Source organism: Aspergillus japonicus, assembly GCF_003184785.1.
Source record: "Aspergillus japonicus CBS 114.51 unplaced genomic scaffold BO86scaffold_5, whole genome shotgun sequence".
Lineage (NCBI taxonomy): Eukaryota > Fungi > Ascomycota > Eurotiomycetes > Eurotiales > Aspergillaceae > Aspergillus > Aspergillus japonicus.
The window spans coordinates 1,110,478-1,136,671 of NW_020291642.1; the positions used below are offsets into that span (position 1 = coordinate 1,110,478).

At 53.9% G+C, this 26,194-nt stretch overlaps 9 protein-coding genes across 9 annotated transcripts; 2 read left to right on the plus strand and 7 right to left on the minus strand.

The window, feature by feature from the left end:
* Positions 1-3,407: 3,407 nt before the first annotated feature.
* Positions 3,408-4,209, plus strand: BO86DRAFT_396149 (uncharacterized protein; the record flags this gene model as incomplete). Its single annotated transcript, XM_025673382.1, has 4 exons — positions 3,408-3,457; positions 3,564-3,919; positions 3,988-4,067; positions 4,159-4,209. 4 exons carry the CDS (start codon positions 3,408-3,410, stop codon positions 4,207-4,209), a joined length of 537 nt encoding a protein of 178 aa, XP_025531754.1.
* A 325-nt stretch (positions 4,210-4,534) lies between these two features.
* On the minus strand, positions 4,535-4,906 carry BO86DRAFT_376172 (uncharacterized protein; the record flags this gene model as incomplete). Its single annotated transcript, XM_025670523.1, has 1 exon — positions 4,535-4,906. One exon carries the CDS (start codon positions 4,904-4,906, stop codon positions 4,535-4,537), a length of 372 nt encoding a protein of 123 aa, XP_025531755.1.
* A 575-nt stretch (positions 4,907-5,481) lies between these two features.
* Positions 5,482-5,769, minus strand: BO86DRAFT_396151 (uncharacterized protein; the record flags this gene model as incomplete). Its single annotated transcript, XM_025673383.1, has 2 exons — positions 5,482-5,510; positions 5,589-5,769. The coding sequence occupies 2 exons, from the start codon at positions 5,767-5,769 to the stop codon at positions 5,482-5,484; spliced, it is 210 nt and encodes a 69-aa protein (XP_025531756.1).
* A 387-nt stretch (positions 5,770-6,156) lies between these two features.
* Positions 6,157-7,689, minus strand: BO86DRAFT_437145 (protein kinase; the record flags this gene model as incomplete). The annotated part of the gene is made up of 5 exons (XM_025676052.1): positions 6,157-6,405; positions 6,506-6,671; positions 6,739-7,055; positions 7,125-7,443; positions 7,552-7,689. The coding sequence occupies 5 exons, from the start codon at positions 7,687-7,689 to the stop codon at positions 6,164-6,166; spliced, it is 1,182 nt and encodes a 393-aa protein (XP_025531757.1). The 3' UTR covers positions 6,157-6,163.
* Positions 7,690-8,424: 735 nt separating this feature from the next.
* Positions 8,425-9,423, minus strand: BO86DRAFT_304003 (NAD(P)-binding protein; the record flags this gene model as incomplete). The annotated part of the gene is made up of 1 exon (XM_025667599.1): positions 8,425-9,423. One exon carries the CDS (start codon positions 9,421-9,423, stop codon positions 8,425-8,427), a length of 999 nt encoding a protein of 332 aa, XP_025531758.1.
* A 1,235-nt stretch (positions 9,424-10,658) lies between these two features.
* BO86DRAFT_354742 (cutinase family protein) lies at positions 10,659-11,819 on the minus strand. The gene is made up of 3 exons (XM_025669595.1): positions 11,381-11,819; positions 11,084-11,301; positions 10,659-11,001 (listed from the first exon to the last, which is right to left on the minus strand). Exons 1-3 carry the CDS (start codon positions 11,570-11,572, stop codon positions 10,734-10,736), a joined length of 678 nt encoding a protein of 225 aa, XP_025531759.1. The 5' UTR covers positions 11,573-11,819; the 3' UTR covers positions 10,659-10,733.
* Positions 11,820-14,451: 2,632 nt separating this feature from the next.
* Positions 14,452-16,320, plus strand: BO86DRAFT_386120 (DUF1593-domain-containing protein). The gene is made up of 2 exons (XM_025671263.1): positions 14,452-14,960; positions 15,008-16,320. Exons 1-2 carry the CDS (start codon positions 14,589-14,591, stop codon positions 16,133-16,135), a joined length of 1,500 nt encoding a protein of 499 aa, XP_025531760.1. The 5' UTR covers positions 14,452-14,588; the 3' UTR covers positions 16,136-16,320.
* BO86DRAFT_167612 (NUDIX hydrolase) lies at positions 16,306-17,345 on the minus strand. Its single transcript, XM_025666477.1, has one exon. It carries the CDS (start codon positions 17,220-17,222, stop codon positions 16,512-16,514), a length of 711 nt encoding a protein of 236 aa, XP_025531761.1. The 5' UTR covers positions 17,223-17,345; the 3' UTR covers positions 16,306-16,511.
* Positions 17,346-19,887: 2,542 nt separating this feature from the next.
* BO86DRAFT_386122 (uncharacterized protein) lies at positions 19,888-20,317 on the minus strand. Its single transcript, XM_025671264.1, has one exon. The coding sequence runs from the start codon at positions 20,300-20,302 to the stop codon at positions 20,021-20,023; it is 282 nt and encodes a 93-aa protein (XP_025531762.1). The 5' UTR covers positions 20,303-20,317; the 3' UTR covers positions 19,888-20,020.
* Positions 20,318-26,194: the final 5,877 nt, after the last annotated feature.

Genomic DNA, 26,194 nt, shown 5'->3' on the forward strand with positions numbered 1-26,194 from the left:
GTCGCCTCGTCATGGTAGAACGCGGAAGGTGGTGCCCTGTGGTGATGGAAGGGCGCCGGGGGTGGAGTTAGGTGTTAGACCTACCCAAAGTATCATTATTCTTCAAGGTTCAATGAATGAGACTTATAAATGATTATATAAATCCAAGAAAGAAAGAAGGAGAATATATCTCATTTGTCAACATCAGACATAAACCTCGGTTGGTCAGCCTTTGTGATCTGGTGCGCCAAGTATCTATCTTGAAGAATGATAGATATAGCACCATGTGTCGAATCTTGTCACTGGGCTCCTTTAACTCGTAGTATTACTATCGTATTGCTCATATAACACTGCAATAGCAGTCTGGTCAACTCAGTCCTGGCCGCGTCAGATATGGCACCGGCGGACAGCCCTAGCCCGCGACCCTTACCCCAAACAGAGCTTCCCTCTATTGGAAAAGTATTAGTAGAGGTTGAATCATAATTGTATTGCTCTAGATTCTCTGGTTTTATTTTCACTTGTATATTTCATCTGCTATATGGCTTTATGACTTTCTCTTGAAACACGCAACAGATTTATTTTAGTGTGATCAGGATGATGCTAGCAGAGACTCACTTATAGTCACAGTGCACCCAATTGTATAGTCTAAGTATATCAGCCACTGCAGTATATCTCTAGACTCTCTCCCCTCCACCCCAGTCAGCTCCTTCTATACACCTCCCAGCTCTAGCTTATCCGTTACTAGTAGTTCAGTCCCTAGCTGATATGATATACACATACCTTTACGGTCCGAACAGAAAGAATATGCGTACTAATTTTTAACCGAGCGATTCATGGATAGAAAATAGACTTGACCCCTGGCCCGTCTAGGCCAGCAGCGCATTGTCTTAGAAGTGGTCACGCTGGTAACAACTTGAAGCTATTGATCAGCTGGGACCCCAGCAGTATGCGCACAGTTATCCTGTGCGCATCGCGATCCGAGCCCGCCTGCTGTCGCTTACAAGAGCTCCGCCTCAATTGACAGTCGGACGGCCATTTCAGTGCCCCGAACATCGCCTCCGCCGCGGTGCTTCGTTATCGGATAAGCCGATTTCCAAGCAACGCGCGGGCCTCAGGCGGCCAGGCAACAGAGTGGCTCGCGGAGCAGCTTGGTTGACCCCGTCTGTCATGAACCGGGGACCACCATCCGCCCAGACTTTGGTCAGAGCGAACCGATGCACGCGTGGCTTTCATGGCTGCCGCTGCTGCTGCTACTCAAGGCTCCGCACGATTCTATTCTTCGAATGTCGCACCCGGGCGAAGGAGAGGTGGTGGGGGTTCACCTTTAGTTGAACTGACAGTCGGAGGACCTCTGGGTCCAGAACCCGACGCGACGGGCGATCTTTGGAGCACTCCGACAGTGGTGGGAGAGCATCCAAGCTAGGGCTACTTTAGCAGATGCGGTAGCCTCCGCAGCGGCTTGGCCGGGCCGGACCGCTGACAATTTATCTGTCGGGAGAAGGTGCTGTGTAACGTATATGCCCGGTGGGATGATCCGTTGACAAGCATGACTGTTTGACGTTGGCAGTTGGCTCGAGAAACAACACCTACTCGGCGCGGCGAGTCATCCTGGACGGATATAACCTCTTCTGTTCCTTCTGGTGTACCAACGAGCACAAGCTTTACGAGATGACGGTCCGCTTGCACTCCGCCGCTGGAACGGCCTTACGGGTTCTGACCAGGTATACAGCGCAATCCTTGCCAGATGAACATCCTATTCCAAACACCCAAGACTGAGGTACTGGGGTGGGAGAGGACGAAAGTGATATCTCGACTCGATGCTCTCCTGCTGCTTCTCAAAAGCTGCGACATGCACAGTGTACCGCACTGTGGGCCGTTCTCCAACCGGACGGGGGCGTCACCACCACTTGACAAGCGCTAGATCCGAGGTATGGAGCTTTCTATGCCGCACAGCCATCCATCTCGTTTGCGGCGTGTGAGGACGGATATTTGCCGGATCTTGAGGGACCGCAACAGGGATCAGCGTACGCAAGTGGATCGATTCGCTGGCGTCGAGGGGGGTTGTTTGTTCCATGGTTTTCCGCAGGTCTTGGTTGTCTGTCGCCGTCGGGTAGTGATTTGGCTAGTATATCATATTGGGGACGACTGACGAGCCATCGGATTATCTCGACTTTGGGTCGGGACTATTGTAGGAGCGGGCGCTGAGTAAATAATCGGTTCGCCATATTCCTCAAGAGCATCCAACTCACAAAACCTCCATATCAACTCATTATAGTAACATCATCACAGTCTCGAATGCCCCCGTCTCCTTTGCACTGCGGGTGACAAAACGCAGAAACAAGCGCACAGTGTCTGCATCCCCTCCACGTAGCGAAGATCAAAAGGGGCAAAACTTCCAGAAGGATGACAGACTATCAAAGTGTGACGCGCGCGTCAGATGGGTTGAATGCCCGTCGATCCTTGTCTTATGGATACTCTAGGGTGACTCCACCGATAGAGGGTACGGCACGCATGTCAAAGTTGGAATGGACTGTATAGTATCCCCGGGATTGCATTTTTCAAGATAGCTACCGACATTTGAAGTCCTGCTCATGGGTTTTCGACTAGAAGAGGAGAAGGTAGCCAGCTTTGCAAGCGGGTGCGTATTGTGTTGGTTTGAATGGAAGAACTCCTTAGGCAATGCTCGTCTGATATATCACCGGAGGAAAGTGTGCATATTCATTAGGTGAATGGATATACAAGGAAGGACAAGACAACGCCTAAGAGACGTCTTTTCGTCAGTTCCAGGAAAGAAAGAAGAGAAAAAAGAAAAAAGATGGGGAGGCAAAAACATACAACAGAAGGGATTCGCTGGTGGTCACCCACCCAACTACTAACCTCCCGGCGTGTGGCTTAAGTACGGCTGAGCGGACGGGAAGCCCTGTTTTCCACACCCTGTGGTCGTATGTGCTGGAAACTGGTAGTTTTGCGCTTATATCGAGCATTCCCAAGCTTTAAGCAAATAAAAACTCGCATCGAGAGAGTAAGTCACCCTTGCAACAGTAGAGCTCGATGTACTGTAGTTTTGGGAAATACTCCAAAGCATTGAGCCACTACCTGTTAGTCTTGTTGCTGTCTCGGGTGGAATATCCGACTTGGATACGCTACACTGTCACCGGCAAGCCTCGATGGTCGGTATCTTGTGTATTGATGAATTCGAGAATTGGAGTTCTACAGAATTGCCGGTTAGGGCTTGCTTGCCTCCGCCGGGTGTCGGCGTCGCGACCGCCAACCGAGTCTCTAACCACACCTACACCAATAGATGTTCCATCACCTACGTACATGCATGGACTAAACCAACAGGCTGGTAGAAATCCCTTGTAGGCCTTGAAAAACGTATATGTGAAGCAAGATTGCACCCTCTGGCACACGCTGCCTGGTAGATCGAGATGAACTGTGCGGCGCTTGCTTCGCGGGTGCAGGATACGCTCGTGCTGGGGTTGGCGAGCTATATAGATATTTTCGGTGCGATGGTTTCACGGTTGTGGATTGAGTTGGCCGTCTGGCTAGTTTTGGTTACTGACTAGGAACTGGAGGGGAAAAAGTGCTACACTCTCAACCACTGCAACCGCCAACACGCTGATCGCCCTGACGAGCTTCTACCGCGGCCCCGCCAAGCAGCCCGTCTTCAACCTCGGCCCGGCCGCCCTGCAGTCTTTGCTGCAGAACATCACCATCTCGCTGCCCACTCTCCAACAGACTACGACCACGACCACAGTCACCAAGACCATCGCCGTCAACGTCTACCGCTTCCCCCGCCCGGCGCCTCTGATCACCCCGTACTTCGTTGCGCTGGTCATGGCCCTCGCGTTTCTGGGATGGGGCAGCCATGCTCTCGTGCGAAATGGTATCTCGGCTAGCACGAGGGGGCTGTTTCGGACACCGTGCACTACGCGCGGTAGTGAGTGGTTGGATGGTCTGGCGATGAAGGGGTGCTTGGGGGGTCGGGAGGAGAATGTGCCTGCTGAGTTGAGGAGTTTGAGGTCAAGTTCGGGGAGATGCAGACGGAGGATGGGTCGCGCGTGGCGGGGCTGGGGGCGGCGGAGGAGGTGATGCCCTAGGTCAAGCGGAGGCTGTGAGGTCGGTCAGACGTAATAATCCGGTAAAGATGTCTGATTCGCCGGATGCTTGATATTCTAGGTTGATGTTCTGGACAAGAAAGAGCATAATATTGATAGCAAGCACACTTAACCTATTCTATCCTCAAGAGTTCTTGACGCCGGTAGAGGAACAGCAAGGGGAAACAAACAAAAAGAGACCGAACAAGATAAAGAAAACATACACAACCATCCACAGCCATACAAAGCGATTCCATAATTCAACAACGTCATCCATTCATCGATCCGGCCTAGCTAAGTTGCCCATTCGTGTCCTCGAAACACTTCCCCATTTGAACGTATATGTAGAAGCGATGAATGAAAGAATCTACCCCGTAAATCTAAGCAAAACCTCAGTTCAGACTCTGCCGCAAAAGTAAACCCTCACCAAATGGAACTCACCGGTAGGTATGATGACTTCAGTCCCTTGATCCGAGGAACATTCCAAAGTTCATCCCCAAACGAAACGACCACAGCATGCAGGAGAAAAACGCCACCGCCGACGCATCCGGCTGTCGCGCTTTCAAGTAAGACAGGACGAAGTTCACCGCCACGAGCGCGAAGATAAAAGGTCGATCGCGGGAAGCCAGGTTGCTGCCGAAGACAATCACGGATCCGACCCATGCAACGAGCAGAGTCAATGCGAGAAGTAGCACAAACGGCAAATGATGTTCGTCGATCGAGCCGGTGAAGAGGAGATGCGCGAGCTGCGTCGCCAGACTCAGGATGAGCAGGCTGATTGCTACGTAGTCGCGGGCCTCGATTTGCTCGGGGGAGTGGACTGCTGCCATTTTTGGTGGTATCTGGATGGATAGGTAAATTGGGGGTAAAAAAGGTAAGTTTGGCTGGTTATGATTATAAGGATAGCGAAAAGGGTTGAAGTTGTGAGAGAAGTGAGAGAAAAGAATGTCAATTGTTGCGAAGCGGTTTGGAGCTGGGTAGTTCCGGGGACTGACTGGAGTTATATGTTGGGGATTGAGTCAACAGCAGGTAGGCACGGTGCTGGAAAATGGAAGGAACTCGCATTAACTGAGGAATGAACGCTGCTGGTAGCATTGGACTTTCCTACCCATCTCTTAAGATTGGTAGGAGTGCAGGATCCTTCCTTTTCCGGTTTTTCTTCTTCAGAAGCATCCACCTCGCAAGCACCCGGCTGGAAAAACAAGCTATAAATCGGCAAGTTGTATTAGGATGGCTAGCATCCTTAGGGACACTCGCGGAGGAAGACAATCTATAATCGTTTCCCTCACAATATTCTTTGATTAGGTCGTTTCTGTCCGGGGGCGTAAAGGTCAGAATGTGAAGGCACTAGGGACACTGGGCTGTTCGCAATTTGGCACGAGCAACTGGTGATAGGTAGGAAGATCTAATCGGCCATCACCAGCGACGGGAGCACTAGGCTGTGTCAACAATACGTAGGCCAAGTAGACGTTCGCCGCGACGAGCCCCAAGATAAAGGATTGTTTCTTGTACGCTTGGAGTCGAATGCAGTCACGTTGATGCCCCATGCAGCTATTGCTACAGCCCAGATGCCTAGCGGCGCGGATGACCCAAGACCGCGCGCCATCATCGCGTCGAGCTTTTCGGCGGCGGAGGTGGGCGGGAGCACCGGGGACCGAAGGGGAATCTGCGTGAGCAGTGTGACTAGACACATTATGCCCGGGCTGATTGTCGCGTGGCTGCGGGCTTCCTGGCCTTGGTCAGGGTGGGTGGTGATGCCATGGTTTGTCGGGTTTGGGTGGATGAATGGATGGGGAGGAGGGAGGCGAGTCTAATTGAGAAATGCTAAGAAAGGGCAAACTTTTGAAAGAAACGTTTCAATCTGGTTGATGTAAAGAATTTACAGACAGGTGGTTCGCGCTAACTGGAACTTAATTGACATTACCCCTGCAGGTCCGCCGTCGTGGGCGTGGCAAGGATCGGCACAGCTTATGTTGCTTGCACTGATCTGGTACATATTTTCAACAACTTGGACCCTTCTACCCACATGCTGCTTCTTACAAAGCCATGTGAGGTCTCAGCCATGTAAGGTGATTTACCCCAGGCACTTAGGCACATATTTCTTGCGCATCTCCCAAGCGCTTTATTTCAATCATATCGTGGAACGGCCTCTGGAGCCATTCATCCGCATCGATCATCTCATTTGCGGTCGCCCTCTCTTCTGGATCCCAAGCTAGCATCTTGCGGATGAACCGGAGAAATTGTTCTTTTTCCTCTCCGGGAGGAATTGTGGTGACGAATTCTTCCAGGCTTGTTTGGGGAATGGGAGCCTCAGCCAACGTCCAATTACCTGCGATTGTTAGCTGATCTCTTTTCTGTCCGGCTTCCCGTCACCAGTGGGGACGATAGGTGACGGAGAAGCGAGTGAAGAAGACGAGCAGAATACTCACCTTTCTCATCGAAATAGGTCGAGAAAAGCGGACTCTCCTGAAGCATGTGCAGCGGTGGCGGCCCAAGGTATCCTATGTACTGAGCCAACGCCAATGGGAGAACATATTGGTGATTAACACGGTCGATCGGGTCGAACAGATTCTTGCCCTCCATAAGTTCTAGAGTCTATTTAGAACGGTGGTTAGCAAACGTACGTATCTTGCCTGACATATTCTCATCATGTGTGACTTACCATCACGCCAACAGACCACATATCCACCTGCAAAGTCCACAGAATCTGTAGCAGTATTTCCGGAGCTCGATACAGATCAGGCATGATCCAATCTTTGTTGATGCGGTAGTCATAGTAGTCATATTCACGGATGTGACCGAAGTCCGTAAGTATCGGGATGCCACTCAGTTGCAGGGAGGGCTCTCGAGAGCGGTAGACAGGAGCGCCTGAGAACCCACAGATGATAGGGATGCTGGGGTCTTGGGCTTCTTGCTGTTCGATGTCTTTGAGACTGACATCATCCTCTATCTCTGTGAGAACATTTAGCGGCGAGATATCTGTAGACGGAAATGAGTGAAATGAGTGAAATGAATATCGTTGCTCGTTGGGTGAAGTTCCGATCGAACCTGTGTGGATGAGGCGACAGGTGGCATGCAGCCAATTGACCGCAAAAAACAGCCGATGCATCAGAGACCGTACTAATATTCCTGGCACCTGGGCGTTCGGGAAAGTTGTCTGTAGCGTGCGCAGGCTGTGGCCCTGGGGCTTGGCCGCGATACAATAATGCCGACCGGAAGAGGTGTGCAGTTCGAAGATGTCGGTAGCGAGGCGGATGTAACATAGGCCTGGATGACTAGCTGCCTCGGCGAATTCCTTCATGCGTCGCAGCATTTTGACTTCATTCAACACGGGCGATGGTTTATCATCGACCTGCTCGATGCACACCTTGAGCGATAAGTATTACTGTTTGTTTCTAGTGTTATGTATCAGTCAATGAAGGCCCTCATGTTGGAGATTCGTGCTCAGAAACCTTCCATCCCAGGCGAGCCACACAGTGGAGTAAGCGCCATAGCCAAGCTTTGCAATGATGCGATACCGATCCTTGAGCGTGTCACCGATGCGAACTGGGTAGTATCGCTTGAGATGGTAGTAGGATAAAGTTTGCTCTTCGATCAGATCTTTGTTACCCATTTTGCTTAGATATCGAACACATGATTGGGGAGCAGTGGTTGGACTCAGCCGTGGCATTAGAGGAAGCCGTGGGAATGTGAGCGCCGGACGCATGGTGGGAGAGGTGAAAGTTGAGTTGAGGAGAGACCAGATAGACGCGGTGTGGTGTTACTTAGCTGGTGCGGGAAACATCCGCGGCAACGGATCGCCCCGAAGGAAGATTTACAGTGTACGGAGTAGAGGGAGGCCCGTGGCACACCAAGAGATACCCACAACGTTGAGAATCGAAGACATGTGGCTACAATATCGCTTTACCCCCTGTCTCAGATGCAAATGAGACACAAGCATCTAGCTAGATTCAGTACCTGAGAATAGTGTTGAAGGTTGGCATAAAGTTAACACTAATGCAGGCTGCTGACAATCCGACCCGTCGCACTCGCGTGGACCTCCGACTTACCGAATGGTGGGCGTTGGTATCACTCTTGCATATATTACCTGCCTCGAGTTACACGTAGAGTTAACCATCAACACGAATACGAGTAATTGAGTTCAAAGCAAAAAGAGTATAAACGAAGTCTGACTTGGGTTCATATTATACATTATACTCGCTTTACTTGATCAAGAATATCACGGTAACTCGCTTCCAGTACAAACAACAATATCTGAAATCCGGAGATGGTCTTTGGCGCGATGACCGTAGATCCCCACAGCAATCGACCAACTGCGATGACTACTATACTTCAGGTACCGCCCCACTCACTCATCCTGCAACTGGAGGATCTCCAAAGTCTTCTCCCACAGTCTCTTCTGTCCCTCCACATCAAACGCCCACGACGCATACCCGGGCCCCCACCTCCCGCTAGCCGGGTCGTGCTCATCCCGCACGACCTGACAATTATCCAGATACAGCCCGCCCTGGCCCTCCAGCTCCGCGGCCACGGCCGCCACGACCGTCGTGGCGGCACCCTGCGCGGGACTCTTGAAGTGGCGCATGAGCTCGCGATCCGCATTCCACGCCGCAATCTGGTCCTCCGACATATGGCGCGCCAGGTCGGTCTGGATGCCGCCGGGGTGCAGACTGAGACCATGGAGGCCCTGGGCCCCGTACCGCCGCTCGATCTCATTCGCCAACCAGATCACAGCGGTCTTGCTCTGCCCGTACGCCGCCCAGGGCTCGTACTCGCCCACCAGGTTCAGATTGTCGAGGTGGACGTGGCCGAACCGATGGCCCACGGACGAGACCATGACGACGCGCGAGTGGAACGCGGGGGTCGCCGCCGCCAGCAGCAGCGGCCTCAGCAGCTGGAACAGCAGGAAGTGGGCCACGTAGTTGCTGCCGAACTGCGCCTCGAGGCCGTCGGCGGTCCGGCCCTCGGGGCACGCCATCACGCCCGCGTTCGCGATCAGGATGTGCAGGGCGGGGCTCCGGGCTCGGAGGTCGGCGGCGCAGGCGCGCACCGAGTCGAGCGAGTCGAGGTCCAGGTGCAGCAGATGCACCCGCGGGCTGGTGGCGAGAGCGCCCAGGTTCTTCGTCGCTTTGTGCGTGTCGCGCACCGTCAGGTAGAGCGTCGCGCCGGTCGTGTAGAGGGCACGCGCCGTCTCGACGCCGATCCCCGACGAGCAGCCCGTGATCAGGATGGTCTTACCCGTGAGCTTGTCGCGGAGGTGTTGGTCGTCGATGATGGTCTGCGCCGTCGGGCGCGCGTCGCCCGGGCCGTTGGGGGATTCGTGGGCAGCGGCGTACCTGGAGGTCATGGTTGCGGTGGTAGGTTGGTTGTTGGGAGGTAGATGGCTTTTGATGAGAGTGTACAGTGTGTGAATAGGAGAATGAGGTATTTCAGAATCCTGTGTTCCGGAATCTGTGCCCGATTTTATACATGGGTTTGGGGATTCCGACCTGTATGGGTGACCACCCGAAATTTAAGGTTTCTGGTTGATCATGGATGACACCTCTATTCCCGCTTAACTCCACAGTGTACGCTGCCCAACCACAGAACACATGGTACCAGAACCACTAGACCACATAACCCCGGATGACATTCAAGGGTGCATCATTACTTCTAGAACCGTTATTCGGTCGCAGGTTGGCCTGGAACGAATAGGGGGTATCGCTAGCTGATGACACTCTTTTCACAGTAGTACTTCTGCTTTATCTCCAGAGCGGGGCCTATATCCGCAGATCGCCCATCAACCGATCCGTGCTTTTTCAGCACCTACCAATCTCTTGGGTCCTTCGGGGTCCTTGTTTTGATTAAGATGTCGTCTGCCTCCGTTTCCCAGCTACAGGAAAACGGACTACCGATGGCACTATAATTTGGTTCATGTTCTCGTGAATGTTCTCGAGTGATGACGCGCGTGGACCACTGCGGGCATCGGATATCTGAGTGCTTTTGCGGGGGCTCCTAGGCGGTGAGCTGAATGGCCAATCAGAAGCCACAGATCCTCGTGTCAGCCGGGGTTCTCGAAGCGCACTGGAGTTTAACTCCGCTCCGGAGCGTTATTTCCGGCACTTTGCTGAGGAAGAGGAGAGAACCTGATCGATTAGTCAAGTGATTACAGAGACGTAAGTTCCTGATTCACACCTATGGCTTATTTTTGGTGTACCAAGCACTATCTAAGTGATAGATACTTTCTGGACTTAGTCAACAGACATCCATCATTCGTGGTGTCCCGATTACTTGATGCCAGACGAATCCGTATCCACTGGCGGCAGGTAGCTTGGTTCTTAATCTGGAACTGAAGATCACGATTTTAGGTCAAGCCAGAACCATCACCAACCTGCGCTCAGTAAATTGCTCTCATGAGGATGTTGCAAGTGGGAGCACAGTATAGAAATTGAGATACAAAGACTGGTAAAGGGCATTACAAGCAATTCGAGGGAATGATAAAGAGATATATAATATACGAAAAAGACTAAACACCAAATTGTCCAGGATAGCCTTGAAAATCGCCAACCAAAAGAAAGGAAACAGATATTCATATATAAGAGCCCGTAATTCATCCTCCCTCCGCCACCACCCACCCTTACCGATAATACTTGGTCAATCCGACGCCGATGAAGCACTTTAAGCGTTGACCTTGGACGCCAAAAAGTTCGCCGCATCGCCGGCATCCAGCCCGTAGGTCAGATGCGCGGCCGTCACGATCAGCGTCGCGTCGCAGACCAGATCGCCCATCGCGCAGTACACCTTGACATCATCCTTGGGGTAGTTGGGGATCTGACCGTGGTCCTGCACGTTGCGGGTGAAGCCGAACAGCACCACGCCCTTGATCTGGTCGCGCACGGAGGAGCTGACCGCCTGCACCGCGTTGTCGATGACGGCGCTTCCTTGACTGTTTTACCGGGGATATTAGCCATGCACGACTGGGTTGGACTTGATTGTGGGTAGAATAGCGGAGGGAAAGAGAGGTATACCTGTATCCACCAGCCACGATCTTCGTGTTCGGACACTTGGAGGCCGCCTGCTCGAAGATGCTCTTGGCAGCGGAGATGGCTCCGGGATCGGTGTTCTGCGGCAGGGCATTCTGCATGAGTCCGGCAGTGTAGAGGCCGCCGACACCCTGGCAGGCGACCTTGTCGGCGCCAAGCTTGGACTTCAGGGCGGTGCAGAGGGGGGGTCCAATGACGGAACCCTGTTTCGGGGTTCAGTACCGTGCGCGAGCAAAAGCAAAATCTGAGATGACACAGGGGCGGTAGAAGAGCGCGACTTACCATGTTGCCCAACTCGGTAGATCCACGCGCAAAGACCAGGGTGACGTCCTTGCAGGAGCCGGACGTGAGATCATTCGAGTCCATGAACTGACGGGTTTGGAGTTGACCGGCCTCCGGGACAGGGGCGGGGACAGGGCTTGCTACGGCCAGCGTAGCAAGGGCACCAACGAAGAGGGACTTGAGAGGGGCCATTCTTCCGACGAAATGAAGGTTATAATTGAACGAGAGTATAATGAACGAAAGTTTCTCGACCAAGCGAATGGAAAGAGTGAATGTGATGAGGTTGCCCTGCTGTCTCGTCTGCTTCTGCCGTTAAACATTTGGGGAATCAGCGTGGATATATACTCTCATTCCCAGGCAGCAGCGGCCGGCTACCTCGGCATTGTGAAAGGGATTCAGCTGTTATCCATCATATTGACACATCGCACCCCTAAGACATACAACAGCACAGATGTCGCAAAATTGGGACGTGGTGAAACATTTTCTGACGGGAGTGTGGAAGGCGTTCCCTGTTGAAGGGATCTGTTTCAGATGCACGGACGAGGAAACCAATGCGGCAGGGTCCGGACCCTGATCGAGACTCGAAGCGGGTTAGTTTCCCGATGGGTGTGGAGAAGTTGGCGCTTCATCGAAGGGGAATGGAACTAAAGAACCTCAATTGAGTTTGAGGCGGAGATCAACGTTCGAGCCCTGAACCATGAAACGGTAGGGTTCATGAAACGCCGGAGTTCAGCCGAGACGGGAAACACCCGACCGCTGGAATCCCCAAAAACAAGACCCTTTGCTTACTGCACGGACTCTAGTCTTCTGACTCGGATGCGACCGAACGTTCAGTCCTGGATTTCTCACAGAGACATTCAGAGTTTGACAGAAAAGCAACACTAACCACACTGCACGTAGAGATTGATTTCTTATCGTTGACTGGGCGTGTGCGTGGTAGCAAAGTCTTGGCCATCTTGGAGGGATTAGGGGATGGTCAGCGGCTAGCTAATCAAGGAACAAATTTAGAGTTACATTCCTGCCAATCCATGGCGCGGTGCCATAGAAAAATGTGGTGACAGTTACCCCTATTGCAGCCACGTGCTGGAGGCAAATACCGCGGACGCTCCCGAGGGCCGAAAAGATTGCGTGCCTATCCATGATGTGATAATCCTGAGAGTGCACCGTGTCTGCTTAACAAACATGCTACGGTTGACAAACTACACTCTGAGGCTCAGGTACCTGACTCTAGAAGATGAATCCATCCCAACGAAGATAAAAGAGTGCTCGGGCACAGAGGAGCCACACTTAGGATAAGTGGCTGTGATTGATATGATCATGAATCTGGTTGCCATCTTAGCTGACTTGATGATTCCCAAATTGTCGATGAGAGCGGCCTTGGGAAGTGAGGCTACTACTTTGAGCACTTGACTGCCTGAGTGTGCTTCTAGGGAGGAGTTACCATGTATAGGACGTTGTACTGTACCCCTCAGACCCGATCGTTCACTCTGCCAAGCCTACCTGACTTAGGCCAGTCTAGGGATGATCCCTCGAATTAAGCAGGAAGGTTACGTTCTGAAACGGAAGGCTGGAAAATCTTTATTACTACCAACAAGGTGCTGGTAGGTATTACTACTGTCCGTACCGCTACACCTGCCCACCATGCTGCTACCATGCTATCATCATCTAACTCTTTCACACAGATGACTTTGTTGCAGTCTGCCCTTCAGCTAGCTGCTAGCCCTAGCCTAGCTCAGTATCCCTCCTTCACTTTCTCTTCTCTTTTTTTAATATGATAAGTACGCTGGAGCCCCCGAAGCCTCTATCCACATCCCGACTACTCACTAACTATGCATCACGAGCAGCCGGTACAGAACACCACTTCCGACAGTCAGCGAAAGGTTGAGATCAGTTTGCCAACCTTGCCAAGGACAACACGCTTGCCAAGAAAATCCTCGAGGAAATCGATTACATTGGTGACAACAGCACCCTCCGCCGCCGCCAGGCCTCACCCCCTGTTCTCCCAAATCTGAGGCCTGTGGCCTATGACCACTGCTGTTCCCACATAGGGCCAAGCGACTGACACGAGACTGATGCAGGCTACTCACCAAGTTACATCAGTGACATGATGATCTAGTCTTGTTTTGGGTAGAAATACGAGTACGTGCTCCATGCCGCTGTACGACTCTATGCAGGGTCCCGCCTTCTCCGCTACCGGTGTCGTCGGAACGCCTTTGACGGAAAAAATCGCGGGAGACTTCGGGATGCCGATGACCTGTACGATGGACGACACAGGTGCTCTGCGATGCCCAAGGCATACTTGTTCCGGAGAATTTGGACCACAGATGTGAGATTACGGCTGTGCTAATGGAAAGTCACATTTCTGTTCTTCGTGACGAGCCTTGCAACCGGCGAGGTGCAAATTACGGTGTAATGTTGCGAACTCACGACAACCCGTTCCCCGCCGACCGGAGACAACTTGCGCTCACTGACGCGGGTGTTGCGGCGTGAGTCAGGGAATGTCTCCGCGGTGACGTGGTTTCTGTGGGAAGTCGGTACTTGGGGCCCAATTGCGTCACAGTGGTAATGGGGGTTAGCCAACTTTTGCTGCGGTAATGTAAGGAATATTCCTGCACAGCATGAGTGCGGAATATGGCCAGTGGAATCGTTGGGGAATCAGGGTCATCTGGCGTGGGAAGTACCTAGTGGAGAATCGTCAGCACCAAGTGCCGGTGGGGAGAAAGTTCCGACCTCTCGCTCTCCCGAGCTTATGGGGTAATTGCAACCGCTGGCTGGGGGTTAGAAATGCCTCTTCAAGGTTATGGGGGGGCATTACCCCACACACAGCCGAAAGAGTCGGACAAACCGGGCAGAACGGGGAGAAACGGGCAGAAACGGCAGAAACGGCAAGGCAGACGAGGGAAGTTGCGGAGTGCGGAGACGGGGCTGGAGCCGAAGTCCCCCTCCGTCGGTCGGCTCGGCTGCGGCTTCGCTCGATCCGGTAAGGCGGTGGATACCCCAGGCTCACCCAGCCCATACAACTGGCGATACCATCATCTTCCCGAGTCATCGCCATCATCCCCTCTCAACTGCTCAACTGCCAAGAACTGCTTTAGTTCCCTGCCGTCCCCGCAACTCCCATATAAACTGGCTTGAGTCCCATCTTCTCGCCGGGACTTTTTGTTGCTGTTTCTCTTCAAGAGTCATATCCCTCGAATATATTGCCATCATGAGACGACTTTCTTTGCTGCTGTTTGGTTGTCTCAATGCCCTTGTGGCAGACGCCAGTGCGGCTGTTAACCGCTCGTCGCTTCTGACCTATGCGTCCAAGCCCCGCGTCTTCGTCCTCTCGGATATTTCCAATGAGCCCGATGACACGGAATCCTTTGTGCGCTTCCTGCTCTACAGCAATCAGTTCCAGATCGAAGGCATGACTGCCGTCACGTCCACCTGGCTGAAAGACAGTGTGTATCCCGAGCAGATCTCGGCAGTGGTTGACGCATATGCCGAGGTGGTGGACAACCTGAATCAACACACGTCACCGTCCTCCCCATACCCCTCAGCGGAGTACCTCCACAGTGTTGTCAGGTCAGGCCCAGCTGTAAGCATTCCATCCGTCGTTACACGAACCCCACTGATCAAATCAAGGTCTACGGAATGCAAGGGGTTGGACCCGGCCAGAACCTCAGTTCGGGCGCAGAGCTGCTGCTCAACCGACTGCGCCAACCGGTTGATGAACCCCTGTGGGTCCTCGGGTGGGGCGGTGTGAACGTGCTTGCCGAGACCCTGTACTACGTCCAGCACAACTTCAACGCGACCGAGGCGGCCCGTCTCCGCGGCCAGCTGCGCGTCTACACCATCTCCGACCAGGACGACAGCGGCCTCTGGATCCGTGAGCAGTTCCCCGACATCTTCTACATCGCCTCCATGCACGGCTGGAACCAGTACGGCCTGGCCGCCTGGGCTGCCATCTCCGGCGAGGAATACTACAACTTCGACGTCGGTGGCCCGGACTTCACCAAGGTGTCCGCCGCCTGGCTGAAGAAGAACATCCAGATCGGGACCTACGGCAAGGAGTACCCAGACTACAAGTTCATCATGGAGGGGGACACCCCGACCTTCTTGTATCTCATCCAGAACGGTCTGGGCGTGCGCGAGCAGCCCGACTACGGATCCTGGGGCGGCCGCTACTCCCTGGTGGACCTCTCGCAGCAGGTGAAGTACCGGCAATACGGCGACGCCGCCGACCGGGTCATCGGCCAGAACAACCGGACCTACACCTCCAACCACGCGGCCATCTGGCGGTGGAGAGACGCGTATCAGAATGACTTCGCCGCCCGCATGCAGTGGGCCCTCCCCGCCAATGAGAGCCAGGCCAACCACCACCCCGTGGTCGTGGTAAACGAGCATGCCGACCTCACCCCGCTGGTCATCGCCTCGACGCCCAATGCGACCGTGACGCTGGATGCGTCCGAGACTTACGATCCCGACCGCGACAGCCTCTCGTTCCGGTGGTTCCAGTACAAGGAGCCGGGCTCGACGGATTGGAACGTGGACAATCAGATCCCGACGTTGAATTTCACAGTTTCTGGGAACGGGCAACGCGTGCAGGTCACGATCCCCGGCGCGGATGTCGTGTGCGACGGCAAGAGTTCCAACGCCTCCGGCTGCTGGACCCTCCACCTCGTTTTGGAGGTCACCGATCACGCCGCGATCCCGCTGACCACCTACAAGCGCGTGCTGTTCGAAACGACGAACTCCACTCGGTTGGAGTGACTTGTGCAGGATACGACGGTGTGGGATGAATATGAGACTCAGGATTGGGTGGAGTATGACATCGACTTGGAGGACTATTGGATCGGTGATGATTGGGAGGAACCGATTGTAGGCCGCGATTGCCCGTGTGGAAGGGGGCATGGCGGAGTTTATGAGAATGATGAGTAGATAGATTTCGAGGTTTCATTAAATGAGTGTATAAATAAAGAATCAATGTACATTCCCTAGTCAGCCGTGAATTCCATTACAGATTATCTTGTCGATAGTATTTCCATACAGACATCCAGCACCAACCACACCAACAAGCACCCCTCACAATTCCAACTACCATACATCAACACCCCCCTACCCTCAACATCCCAAACCCCAGCCACTCTCAACCCCCTAAAGACCGCACAACCTCAAACCCCCGCAGATAATTCTCCCGCTGCCTCCCCACAAACTCCATCCCCACCCGCTGCCCTCGCAAACAAACCACCCCCGCCCGCACCGCCTCCTCCGTCGCCCACACAAACGCATCATGCTCGGCCGGCTCGAGCCTGATCCCCAAGCCCCCACATTTGACCTCCCCCTCAACCTCGCCGTGCATCCCCTGCATCCCCTGCACCCCCTGGGCCCCCACCGACAAGCTGAGGTCCACCTCCACCAAAAACGTAAATTTGACCACCGCCTTCCTGACCCCACCCGCCCGCACCACCTCCCACGCATCCACCCCGACCAGCGCCAGAAACCGTACCACCCGCAGCCCGGTCTCCTCATACACCTCGCGGGCCGCGCCGGCGAGGATGGAGGCGTCGGTGGCGTCGCAGGAGCCGCCGGGGGCTTCCCATCGGCCTGGGTAGGAGTCTGTCGGGGCGCGACGGAGGAGGAGGATGTGGTGTTCTTCGGGGGGGTGGTTGGGGGCTTTGGTGGTTGAAGGATTAGGGTTGAAGATTAAGGCGCCGGTGACGATGTGCGTGGTTGGGGTGAGGGTGTGGGTGTGGGTGCGGGGGTGGTGTGTGGTGGTGAGGAAGGTTGGGAGAGGGAGGGTGTAGGGGTCTAGGGTTGGGGGGTGGGTGAAGGTGTTTGTTGGTGGTGGTGGTGGCATTTCGAGGGTGTGGTTGTGGTGATATTGCGTTGTAAACAGTAGTAGATGGAGGTGATTGTTGGGACAAGAGTTCTTTCGGGATGGATGGTGGATGTGGAGACTCACAGGCAGTTTTTTGCCCGTCAGTGTTGATCTTCAATAATGCCAGGGTGGTGGGGTGGGAATGGATCGGATCGTGGGTCGGCATTGGTGGGGTTTGATTGGTCGGTGGGCTGTGTACCTGGATCGTCCCAGTTGCAGCCCTCAGAGCTGCCTGGTGTGACTGGAGCTGCTGTCGCTGGTCAGGGCTTCCTTCTCCTTCGGAAGATGGTGGGATTGCGAGTGATGATATTTATTCCAGGAGACTGTAGAGAAAAAAGGATCGGAGATGCGAGCGAATGGGTAAGAACACGACTTGAGGATCGTGACTTTATCATGACTGCCGGCCGGCATCGTCTATCTTGGGCCAGTCGAGGAATCAAATACCAGATCTCGATACTTGGACGCACGCTCCTGCTGCCTGACCAGGTACTACAGTCGTATTGCCTGGTACACTCCCTCAAAGAGGTTGATGAGAGAATTGCGAGGCGTAGACAAGATAGTGATGGCGACAAGCTTCCAGGGATACCATTGTGTGGCCCTCCCGTACTTATCTCCGTAGTCTTTCATCCGCAGACCTATGTCCCCTGGGACAAATGTCTCAAGCGTGTCTACTGGGAGGAATCCTTAGAAGGACAACCGGCGTTGCCTTCTAGCTCCGGCTACTGGGTACCTAGTACTGAGTAGTAGGTAGTGACCGCCACCCGCATCCCCGACCGCCGGTGCCACACAGCCTATCGGCGGGCAGCCGCGCAAGATGGCAGGCTTGCCCTCATAGTCCCCATAGTCCCCGGAGCCCCAAGCACTGGAACCTTAGGAACCAAGCACCGGAGCCTTAGGAAGTCCAGGTCCGGCATCCCAGTCAGCAGCAAATCAAAAGACCGTCGAATGTCCCCGGCTGACACAGAGCTCCTTCGCGCGTAAGGTCCATCTCAGCTGCGGCAACCAAACAGAGAAACGCCAGGATCGCCGCCTCGGTCCCTCGAGCTTACAGCGCTTCAGCCCGCATAGGTCCAGTACACGCTGGTTGAAGAAGTTCAATTTCTTTCCTCCCGTTGCCTCTGTGTCGAGGACGTCATCGTACCCCCACGCGACGGTGGAGGCCTTCGAGACTGGGGCACCGGCTTAGGAATGCCTGGGTATCGCGGCGGGCTTGCGCGTGGGTAGGGAGAGAGGGGGCTACCGCTACCCGTCCTTGACGACACGGGTCCATTCCACGGAGTGGATCGAATGCCCCCGATCGCGACAGAGAGTCATGCACGCCAAGAGGCATGATCCGTGGCGGGCGAGCGCGTTGGTGATGCCGCTGAGCGGGAGACTCCATTTGCTTCCATACATGTGGGGTGCAACCCTCCTCGAAGATGCCCAAGGCGTGACTGCAAAGTTTCGACTGCGCGAGGGCGGACATGGTTTGGGGAAAGACTGTGCGGTGACCGCCCGACCATCGCTCTCGCGTGCTCGGTGAAGTCGTCGACGCGGAGGGAGATGGAGAGCTGCCCTGGTCCATCGAGAAGGCTTGCCAGTGCCTTCGATAGCAGCCCCCTGGCGTTTGGAATTAGGACCAGGTTGCTGTCCTCCCTGACAATTGTCTGTTCCTTTGCCAGGGGTGAGTGAAGCGAGCCTGCTGCTCGGACGCAGTCTGTGCGGTTCTATCTGATTGACAGGTAGAACTGCGAACTGAGGCCTCGTGCCTCGTACACATGTTCCGTACTGGTCGCATATTGAAATTATCGTTCGAGTAGCTCTGCTCGGGTCTGTAGGTTAGCTAAAGACATCCATCAATGTGAGTTCGTTCACCGACCGCGGCTGCTGCTCCGTACTGTACTTAGATGTACTCTACTATCAACTCATGACTCAATCACCACGCACTACTCGGCAAACAGGCCGTGTGCTCCTTCGGTGGATATGCCAGACCAGTGACTGAGTTCGCCATCCAGCCACAATCGAGTGTTCCTCTCTGCCCAACGAAAGACCTTCCAAGTTGTCTGGATCTATCCCCGCCATGATGAGGACCTGCCCAGTGCCCGCCCGGCGGCCCGGGCAGTGAGCAAGGGTGACGACCGCTGATTGGCTGACAATCTGAGCAATCTGATTGGTTCCTCTGAAAAGAATCACATGACTTTAATCACCGCACTCACTGTCGCTGGCGTACTCCGTACTTCGCCGGATAGCGGAGGGGAGTCAGCGGTCGGAGGGGGGGTCTGGGGGGCGATACAAGCCCCGCCCCCCCCTCTCACCAGCTGCAGAATTAGTAGGTCTGGATCAATACATGTACCTTTGGATAGGAAGAATGTTCAAGAAGATACCAAAGAAGGTGTATACGTATAGAGGTGTCCCGGGGCATGACAATCAAGCGGCCCTTTCTAATAAGTGAACGGCGGCCTGGGTTGAGGCGGGCGGAGGCGGTCTTGATGGGGGTTTACACGCATGTACTGGGCCTCGAATTCAGGTGGTCGGAGAAGGCTATCTATCCCATTGAGGAACCGGGTATAGTAAACGTAGCTGTCAGATTCTACGGAATACAAGAAGAACCCTTGCGGCGAGTGCACGGGTGGAAAAGCTGTTCCGCCTCCCACAGCCTCAGCCACAGCCTCAGCCACAGGGTAGGTCTTGGCATCCCGCACAGGAAACACTAGATATGGAACCGAGAGAGCAAAGACAATAGAAAAGAAGAGGAGGTGCGCGCAGCAGCAGGGGGGGGGGCAATGAGCAACAGCAGATCAGAACACCCGGTTGAACAGGATAGTGGACAGGCGAATGCAGAAGAGAGCGTACAGCAGCGTGGGCAAGTTAGCGAACAGGCGGCTAGAGAGGCCAGTCCAAAGGCCGAGGCAGTGGCCGACCAGAAGAGCGACCAGGAGGCTGAAAGGAACCCAGAAATACTCGTGGAAGAAGAGACCGGACAGACGCATGCGCAAGCGATCAAAACAAGCCCTGATGCGGGGGCCAAAGCGCAGTGCTTCGCGTGCCTTTCGGCCGTGCATCTCCAGGTACGCCTGCATGTCGGCCAAGTCGCGCAGGTCTGCAGTTTCGGGGTCGTCATCCGAAAATTGATCGTGCCTTTCGACCTGGATACCTTCCAAGTCGATCAGCCAAGCATTGCGGTTGCCGTCGATCACCACGTTGCTCGGCTGGAGATCTCCCAAATAACACCGATTCTGGTGCAGGGCTCGAACAGCGTTAGAGATCTGATCGAACCACTTCTGGCACTCGGCTGGGCCTTCCACTCGCCCCGATTCGACCAGCGCCCGCAATGGGGTCCCCGGATGGATATAGGTCATAATGACCCCCGCGTACGGCGTGCCCGCCCCCAGGATCCCTTCGAGCTTGGGCACGCGCAGGACTCCTCCGCTCGGCAACGCGGCCACTTTCCTCAGCATTTCGGCCTCGTCGACCAGAGAGGCGTTATTCCGGGCCGGTTTGTAGATCAAGGTGATCCCATTGATCGTGACTGCAAACACGCGGTGATGGTGTAGGCCGCGAAAGTCCTCGACATCCGAGAACGCAAAGAGAGGAACCCCCTCCATGACCTGCTGCGCACGGCGCGTTGCCATCAATTCATTCCAGTCGACCGACTCCCTGTGGTTCGGACATGCGCACGGACAGGGCTCGACCCTCGCGGCGTTCTCGTTCTCCGGGTCGGGCAGCATCCGGAAGGCAAGGTGGGTACGAGCGAGGTATGCGTCCAGGGTCTGGGGACGGGGGCGACGCAACTCGGCTGTGAAAATGACTTCGAGGTATGGATGCACCAGCCTATCGAGGTCGTGGAAGGACTGGGAGATGTACAAATCGGTGCATTGGTGGAGAAAGGTGCGGATCGGTGACCCTTCCTTCCCTGCCCCCTTCGTCTTCTCACCATCGGACGTCGTCAGGGGCTCAGGAACATCCCAGACGAGGTAGAATTCACTGTCAATGCGGGATGATGGGTCCAAACTCTTGTTACAAGCAAAGAAGAAACCGATGTAGGCAGTCCGAAGAGTCCCTTGGTCTGCAACGTGGCCATTAGAGATCCTTCTGGCTTCGTACGCAACCTTTCGAGTAGAAGCCTTGTAGCCCTCGAGATAGGTCACCTCCGCGTGGGCCGTTTCTATTGCATGATGATGCATGATCAGTCTGGAATGTCCACCGCCATTCAGCTCGCTAGATGAATGAGATGACGAAATCACCTACTCCAATTTTGCTGGTCAAAATAGTGGGCGGGATCTTGCCACCACAAGTCCATCCTCGTGGGATCAGGCTTGCCAGTTCTGGCTGTCGCTTGGGCTGTAGGTTCGAAGAGAGAGGGGCTTGGGCGGTTGAAGTGGGTGAGATCGATCGCTGGGCAGATGAGATGAAGAGGTGAAGACATTTGGGGGGCTCGGTGCACATGTCTTATACCTGGGAGTTATACCTGGGAGGGGAAAAAGATTCTAATTTTACCAGACTGCAAAGAGGATGATGGCATCTTTGACATACTAGGTGACAAAGGTACGGCCCCGTTGCTTGCACAGAACGGGGAGTGATGATTGGGCGAACCAAACTTTGTCGGTGTCCAACCTTGAATACGTATTCGTGGTGGCATCGCTCACTGTCGGAGCGGGCAATACGTCCTTTGTCTTCCAGGGCTTCTGAAGGTCGAATGGCCCAAGTCAATCAAGTTGATCCCTCTCCGCACTCTGGCAGACTTGCCTACAAGCCATGACCACCCTAAGAGTTGCCAGCCATTGCGCTGACCTTCTTCACCTTCACCTACTCACTCAGTTTTAGTTTCAGCTTTAGGGATTCATCCCCGAAATTCGAAGGGCTGGATGCCCCAAGGTAATCCGGTCGATCACCCTTCTCTGACAGTCCATCAAGCGAATGGAGTTTTTGCGAATTGCCTACCAGTCTTCATCACCCACCCAAGGAGCTGCTAGCTATTGCGGCCAATTTGCCTGGGCATCCAGTTTGGCCTCCAACTTAGAATTCATGTTTCTGAGTTCAAGACACAGCTAGCGTGGAGGATAGATTGATTTCCTTCCCGGTCCTGCATTGGTCGATTGCAACAACCAGCTCAAAAACCATAACTTGGGTTATGATATGAGTCTCGCGAGTTTCGTCCAGCACGGTGGTGGCAGTGTGAAATCTCTTTCACAGTCGGTGAGTGAACATGGCTATTCGGATTGATTGTTTAGCCATTGGTAGGAAGGAGTGGTCGAGGATATCGATCTTCAGCCAGACTTAAAACGTGATAAGTTCTCTTCCATGATCTCAGACTAGAAACGTTCATCTACAAATTTCCTATAGTTGAATCTCAGCCTACAAAAGCTCATCTACAATTCCCCCACAACTGAATCTCAGGTCGATCAAAATGCCTACCCTACCCAGCCTCTTCATCGATATCGCAACGGACTCATCAACCTTAATTCTTATTTTCATCATCCCGTTCCTTGTAGTGTATGTTTGTAATACGCTGCGTGATTGCATCTACCGCGACAGGAATGTGGAAGGGGGAATGAGAATGAATATCGAGCTCTCGCCACCGGCACTCCGCTTCACTCAGTGGTTCAATTCTCCTGCTATTGGGCGAGTGATTGAATGAAAACGAGTAGGTACTCAATCACGGAGAGAAGAACAAGCGACAGAGTGACTGACAAAGAGTAGTACCTATTGCGAAGAAAGCGGCGAATGTTCTGTGGGGTTCCCTGGGCCTTTCTTTTTTTTCACCTTCTCTCTGTGTAAGAGGGGGGGGGGTTTTTTCTTGGAAGGGTCAGGGATTTCAGGGGTTTTCCGATGGATATCTTGCAGAGGGGTTGTGCATGTTGGCATTTGTTTGGAGGGCGGAGTAGTGGCAGCGATAGTCATCTTTGCAGAGGTCATAGAACAAGGTCGGTCTTCTTGGCCCTGGCTCCGCCGCGGTCAACAGCATGTGAAGCGTTTTCTCCAGGCAAGTAAATCCTTTGAAGCACCTACTAGCTAGTAGAGAGCCTGCTTTATGATCTCAAAGCTACAGAGTGTGAGAATACTTCCAGTCAATGTGGACAATTGCACGGATTGTACCTTAGTATAGCACTCAGCACTCAGACCATATTGCGGCACAGCAAAAGGCTTCCATCCCGTGCAAAGCCTCTGCCTTGCCTAACCCTCGGGAGACAGTTCCGGTACGGTCACCGATCCTACCGTCAAAGAAGCCTACACAAAAAAGAATCCAATCGCCTCTCTTTACCACTGTAAGCCATCAGAAGCTCACCGGCTCCGCTCCCGCAAGTTTGCCAAGGGCCACTGGGCCACGGACCGACCGGCTAGGTACATACAGTACCCAATGTTCAAATCCTCTCATTCTCCGACTCCGTCATGAACGGGCTTCAGGCACACATCACTCGAAAGCCCGAGATCCCCGGACTGCCAAGTCACTGACTCCTCGTACGGCTCAGCATTCCGCCTCCCCGGAAAGTGGTCTCCCGAAACCCGACGGGAAGGGAACGACGAATAAGTTGACAGCGAACGCCTACGCAGGGCTGGACGATCGTCCGGTACGGCGAGCACGGGAGGTGACATGTCCACGGCGACTGATCTCGTGGTCGGCCTCGTTTCCCAGCCCAGCGCTGGTCGTCGCCTCGTGACGGGGAGAGATCAATTTTCCCCCCGGCAGTGTGGCTGGATATGCGATCAATAGCGGGAATGTCCAATCCAGACACGAGGTGGGAAGTTGAAATTTCTGTCGTGGCGTTCGTTGGGTGTCGTCCTACCGCATTTGGAAAAGGCGCAGCACGAGGGATGAGACAGGCCTATACGGGCGAGGTGAGCGGTCGGTTTTGTGAGACATTTGGTTGCGAACCGGACGGGGAATTGCGGTCGCGGAGAAAGGGCCATGGCGGGTTTTATAGGAGGATCTTGGTTGGTCCTAGCGGTAGAAAAGGATGGGTCTATCGTTGAAGATGGGAGCCAGCTTACCTACCTAGTATCTATGCTATATGCTGGAAAGACTCAGTGCTGGACGGGGATGGTAGAAGGAAGCCGGAGGATAGCTCTGAGATTGTCAATGAAGGGTTGCGGCTCAGGAGAGTACTGTACATTCACATCATACAATACTTGCCCATCCACCGTACGCGGAACACGATGTCTGGTCTCTAATTTCCAATCCAGCGGCGAGGCTGGACAGAGAGAGATTCACTCCTCATCCATGATATCTCACTGCGACTACCCGAAACTAGCCAAGCCAATCAACACGACACAGCCCGAATTTCTTTCCTTTCCCTTTTCGTGCTCGCAAGCCACACTCGGTCTAGACATAAGAGCGTGTTTTGCACCCAACTATACGAGGTAGAAAGTAGGCTTGGGGTGGCAGGGAGGCGTCACCTGCGGCAGATACACGCCGCTGCGGAGAATGAGTCCGCCCCTCGTCAAACGCAATTCTATGATCTACAGCTCCTAGGCTCTCCGAAAATCGCCTAGATCTCTCGACAGACTGCTGCTGTCCTAGGGAGGAATGACATCAGAGGCTCTATTTCTCCGAGACCGCAGGTTACTGGGCTGAATAGACTGTGTCAACCGGACTTGGAAAATGCTGCAGAATTTCAGTCTGGACTGGTGAGGAATACGGGGTCAGATCATGTTACGGATATTAGAGTAATCGTAATCCTGCTGACACGTCATGCACAGGTTCATCTGATCATTGGGACTGGGTTGTCTCAGCCCTCGTCGAGGATGGCCTCGTCGGTTGCCAAGTGATCATCCAGAGGTTATGTGAGCCTCTTCGCAACCCCAACAGCCACCCAGAACTCTTTCTCTCCAGTACTGGCTCTTTCCAACGTGATCAGTGTGTTGGTCATCGTCTAAAAATTCTCGCATCAAACTGTTACTCCCTCCCTGTGGCAAGAGCCAAGCTCTACGATGCCTCATTCCCACCGCAACCTCACGTGACAACCGACGCCGCTCGCCCACCCAGCACAGTATCAACACTTGGTGACCGATTCCTGAGGCAGAATGTGGGTGGGAGAACGCTTCAGACGATACAGCGGAGGACACAGCATGAGCACTATTCCGGTAAGCAGCCATAGGCGACTTGTCCACTCACCACACTCATTGCAACTGACTTTTTCCAACAGACCGAGACGCCAGTATCGAGCCCCTTCATCGACTTTGAACATTTCGCAATGCTTTGTTATCAGACACAAGAGCCGACTGCTTGCGTTATGGTAGGACCTTGACGTCCTCCTTTCTGAAATCATGGAGTTTCCACGTCCACTAACTCAGTTCCTTGCTTTCCAGGTGAAGGTTCTACAGTACAATCTAGGCTAGGACAAGTCACCATGGTCGTTCTCGCTTGCGAAGCACAGTCCCAAGTTCACCAAACTCGAAGTATCCATCATCATCGTCGATCTACCACACCTGAATCGAAATGACCATCCCCCGAGAACCCTTTCTGTATAGACGAACCGTGCGAAACACTCCCACCCGACACATGAACGCGTTGAACGAGTTTCCGCCCTACTCCTCCGGATTTGCGACTCGCAGTCTTCCACCTACCGAGCCTTCCATCCTTTCGACAACTGGCGTGTACAGTAATGACTTCTTGAAGTTAGGCCTCAAACACATACGATCACAGGGTGTGGAAAATAGGGCTTCCCGTCCGCTCAGCCGTACTCAAGCCACACGCCGGGAGGTTAGTAGTTGGGTGGGTGACCACCAGCGAATCCCTTCTGTTGTATGTTTTTGTCTTTGTTCTTTTTTCTTGCATACTACTCCCTTTACTTTCTGCAATAAACATGCCAAGTTTCTCCTCTGTGCTGTGTATGCACCTCAGTCGGCCGCTATCGAGCCATTCCCGACGGCAAATGGGTCGCTTCCGACACTCCGCTACACTGGACGTGCTGATGTCAACCCTGAACCCCCCTTCTTCCTTTGATCCCCTGACTTGGGCTAACTACCCTGTG

Excerpts from the sequence above, each read along its gene's own strand:
- BO86DRAFT_354742 (XM_025669595.1), bottom strand. The coding sequence starts at position 11,572 with ATGGCCCCTCTCAAGTCCCTCTTCGTTGGTGCCCTTGCTACGCTGGCC. Across the intron at positions 11,302-11,380 it reads CTACCGAGTTGGGCAACATG|GGTTCCGTCATTGGACCCCC; the intron begins GTAAGTCGCGCT and ends ACCCCGAAACAG. Across the intron at positions 11,002-11,083 it reads ATCGTGGCTGGTGGATACAG|TCAAGGAAGCGCCGTCATCG; the intron begins GTATACCTCTCT and ends CCGGTAAAACAG.
- BO86DRAFT_386120 (XM_025671263.1), top strand. The coding sequence starts at position 14,589 with ATGAGACGACTTTCTTTGCTGCTGTTTGGTTGTCTCAATGCCCTTGTG. Across the intron at positions 14,961-15,007 it reads TTGTCAGGTCAGGCCCAGCT|GTCTACGGAATGCAAGGGGT; the intron begins GTAAGCATTCCA and ends GATCAAATCAAG.
- BO86DRAFT_167612 (XM_025666477.1), bottom strand. The coding sequence starts at position 17,222 with ATGCCACCACCACCACCAACAAACACCTTCACCCACCCCCCAACCCTA.
- BO86DRAFT_386122 (XM_025671264.1), bottom strand. The coding sequence starts at position 20,302 with ATGCAGGCGTACCTGGAGATGCACGGCCGAAAGGCACGCGAAGCACTG.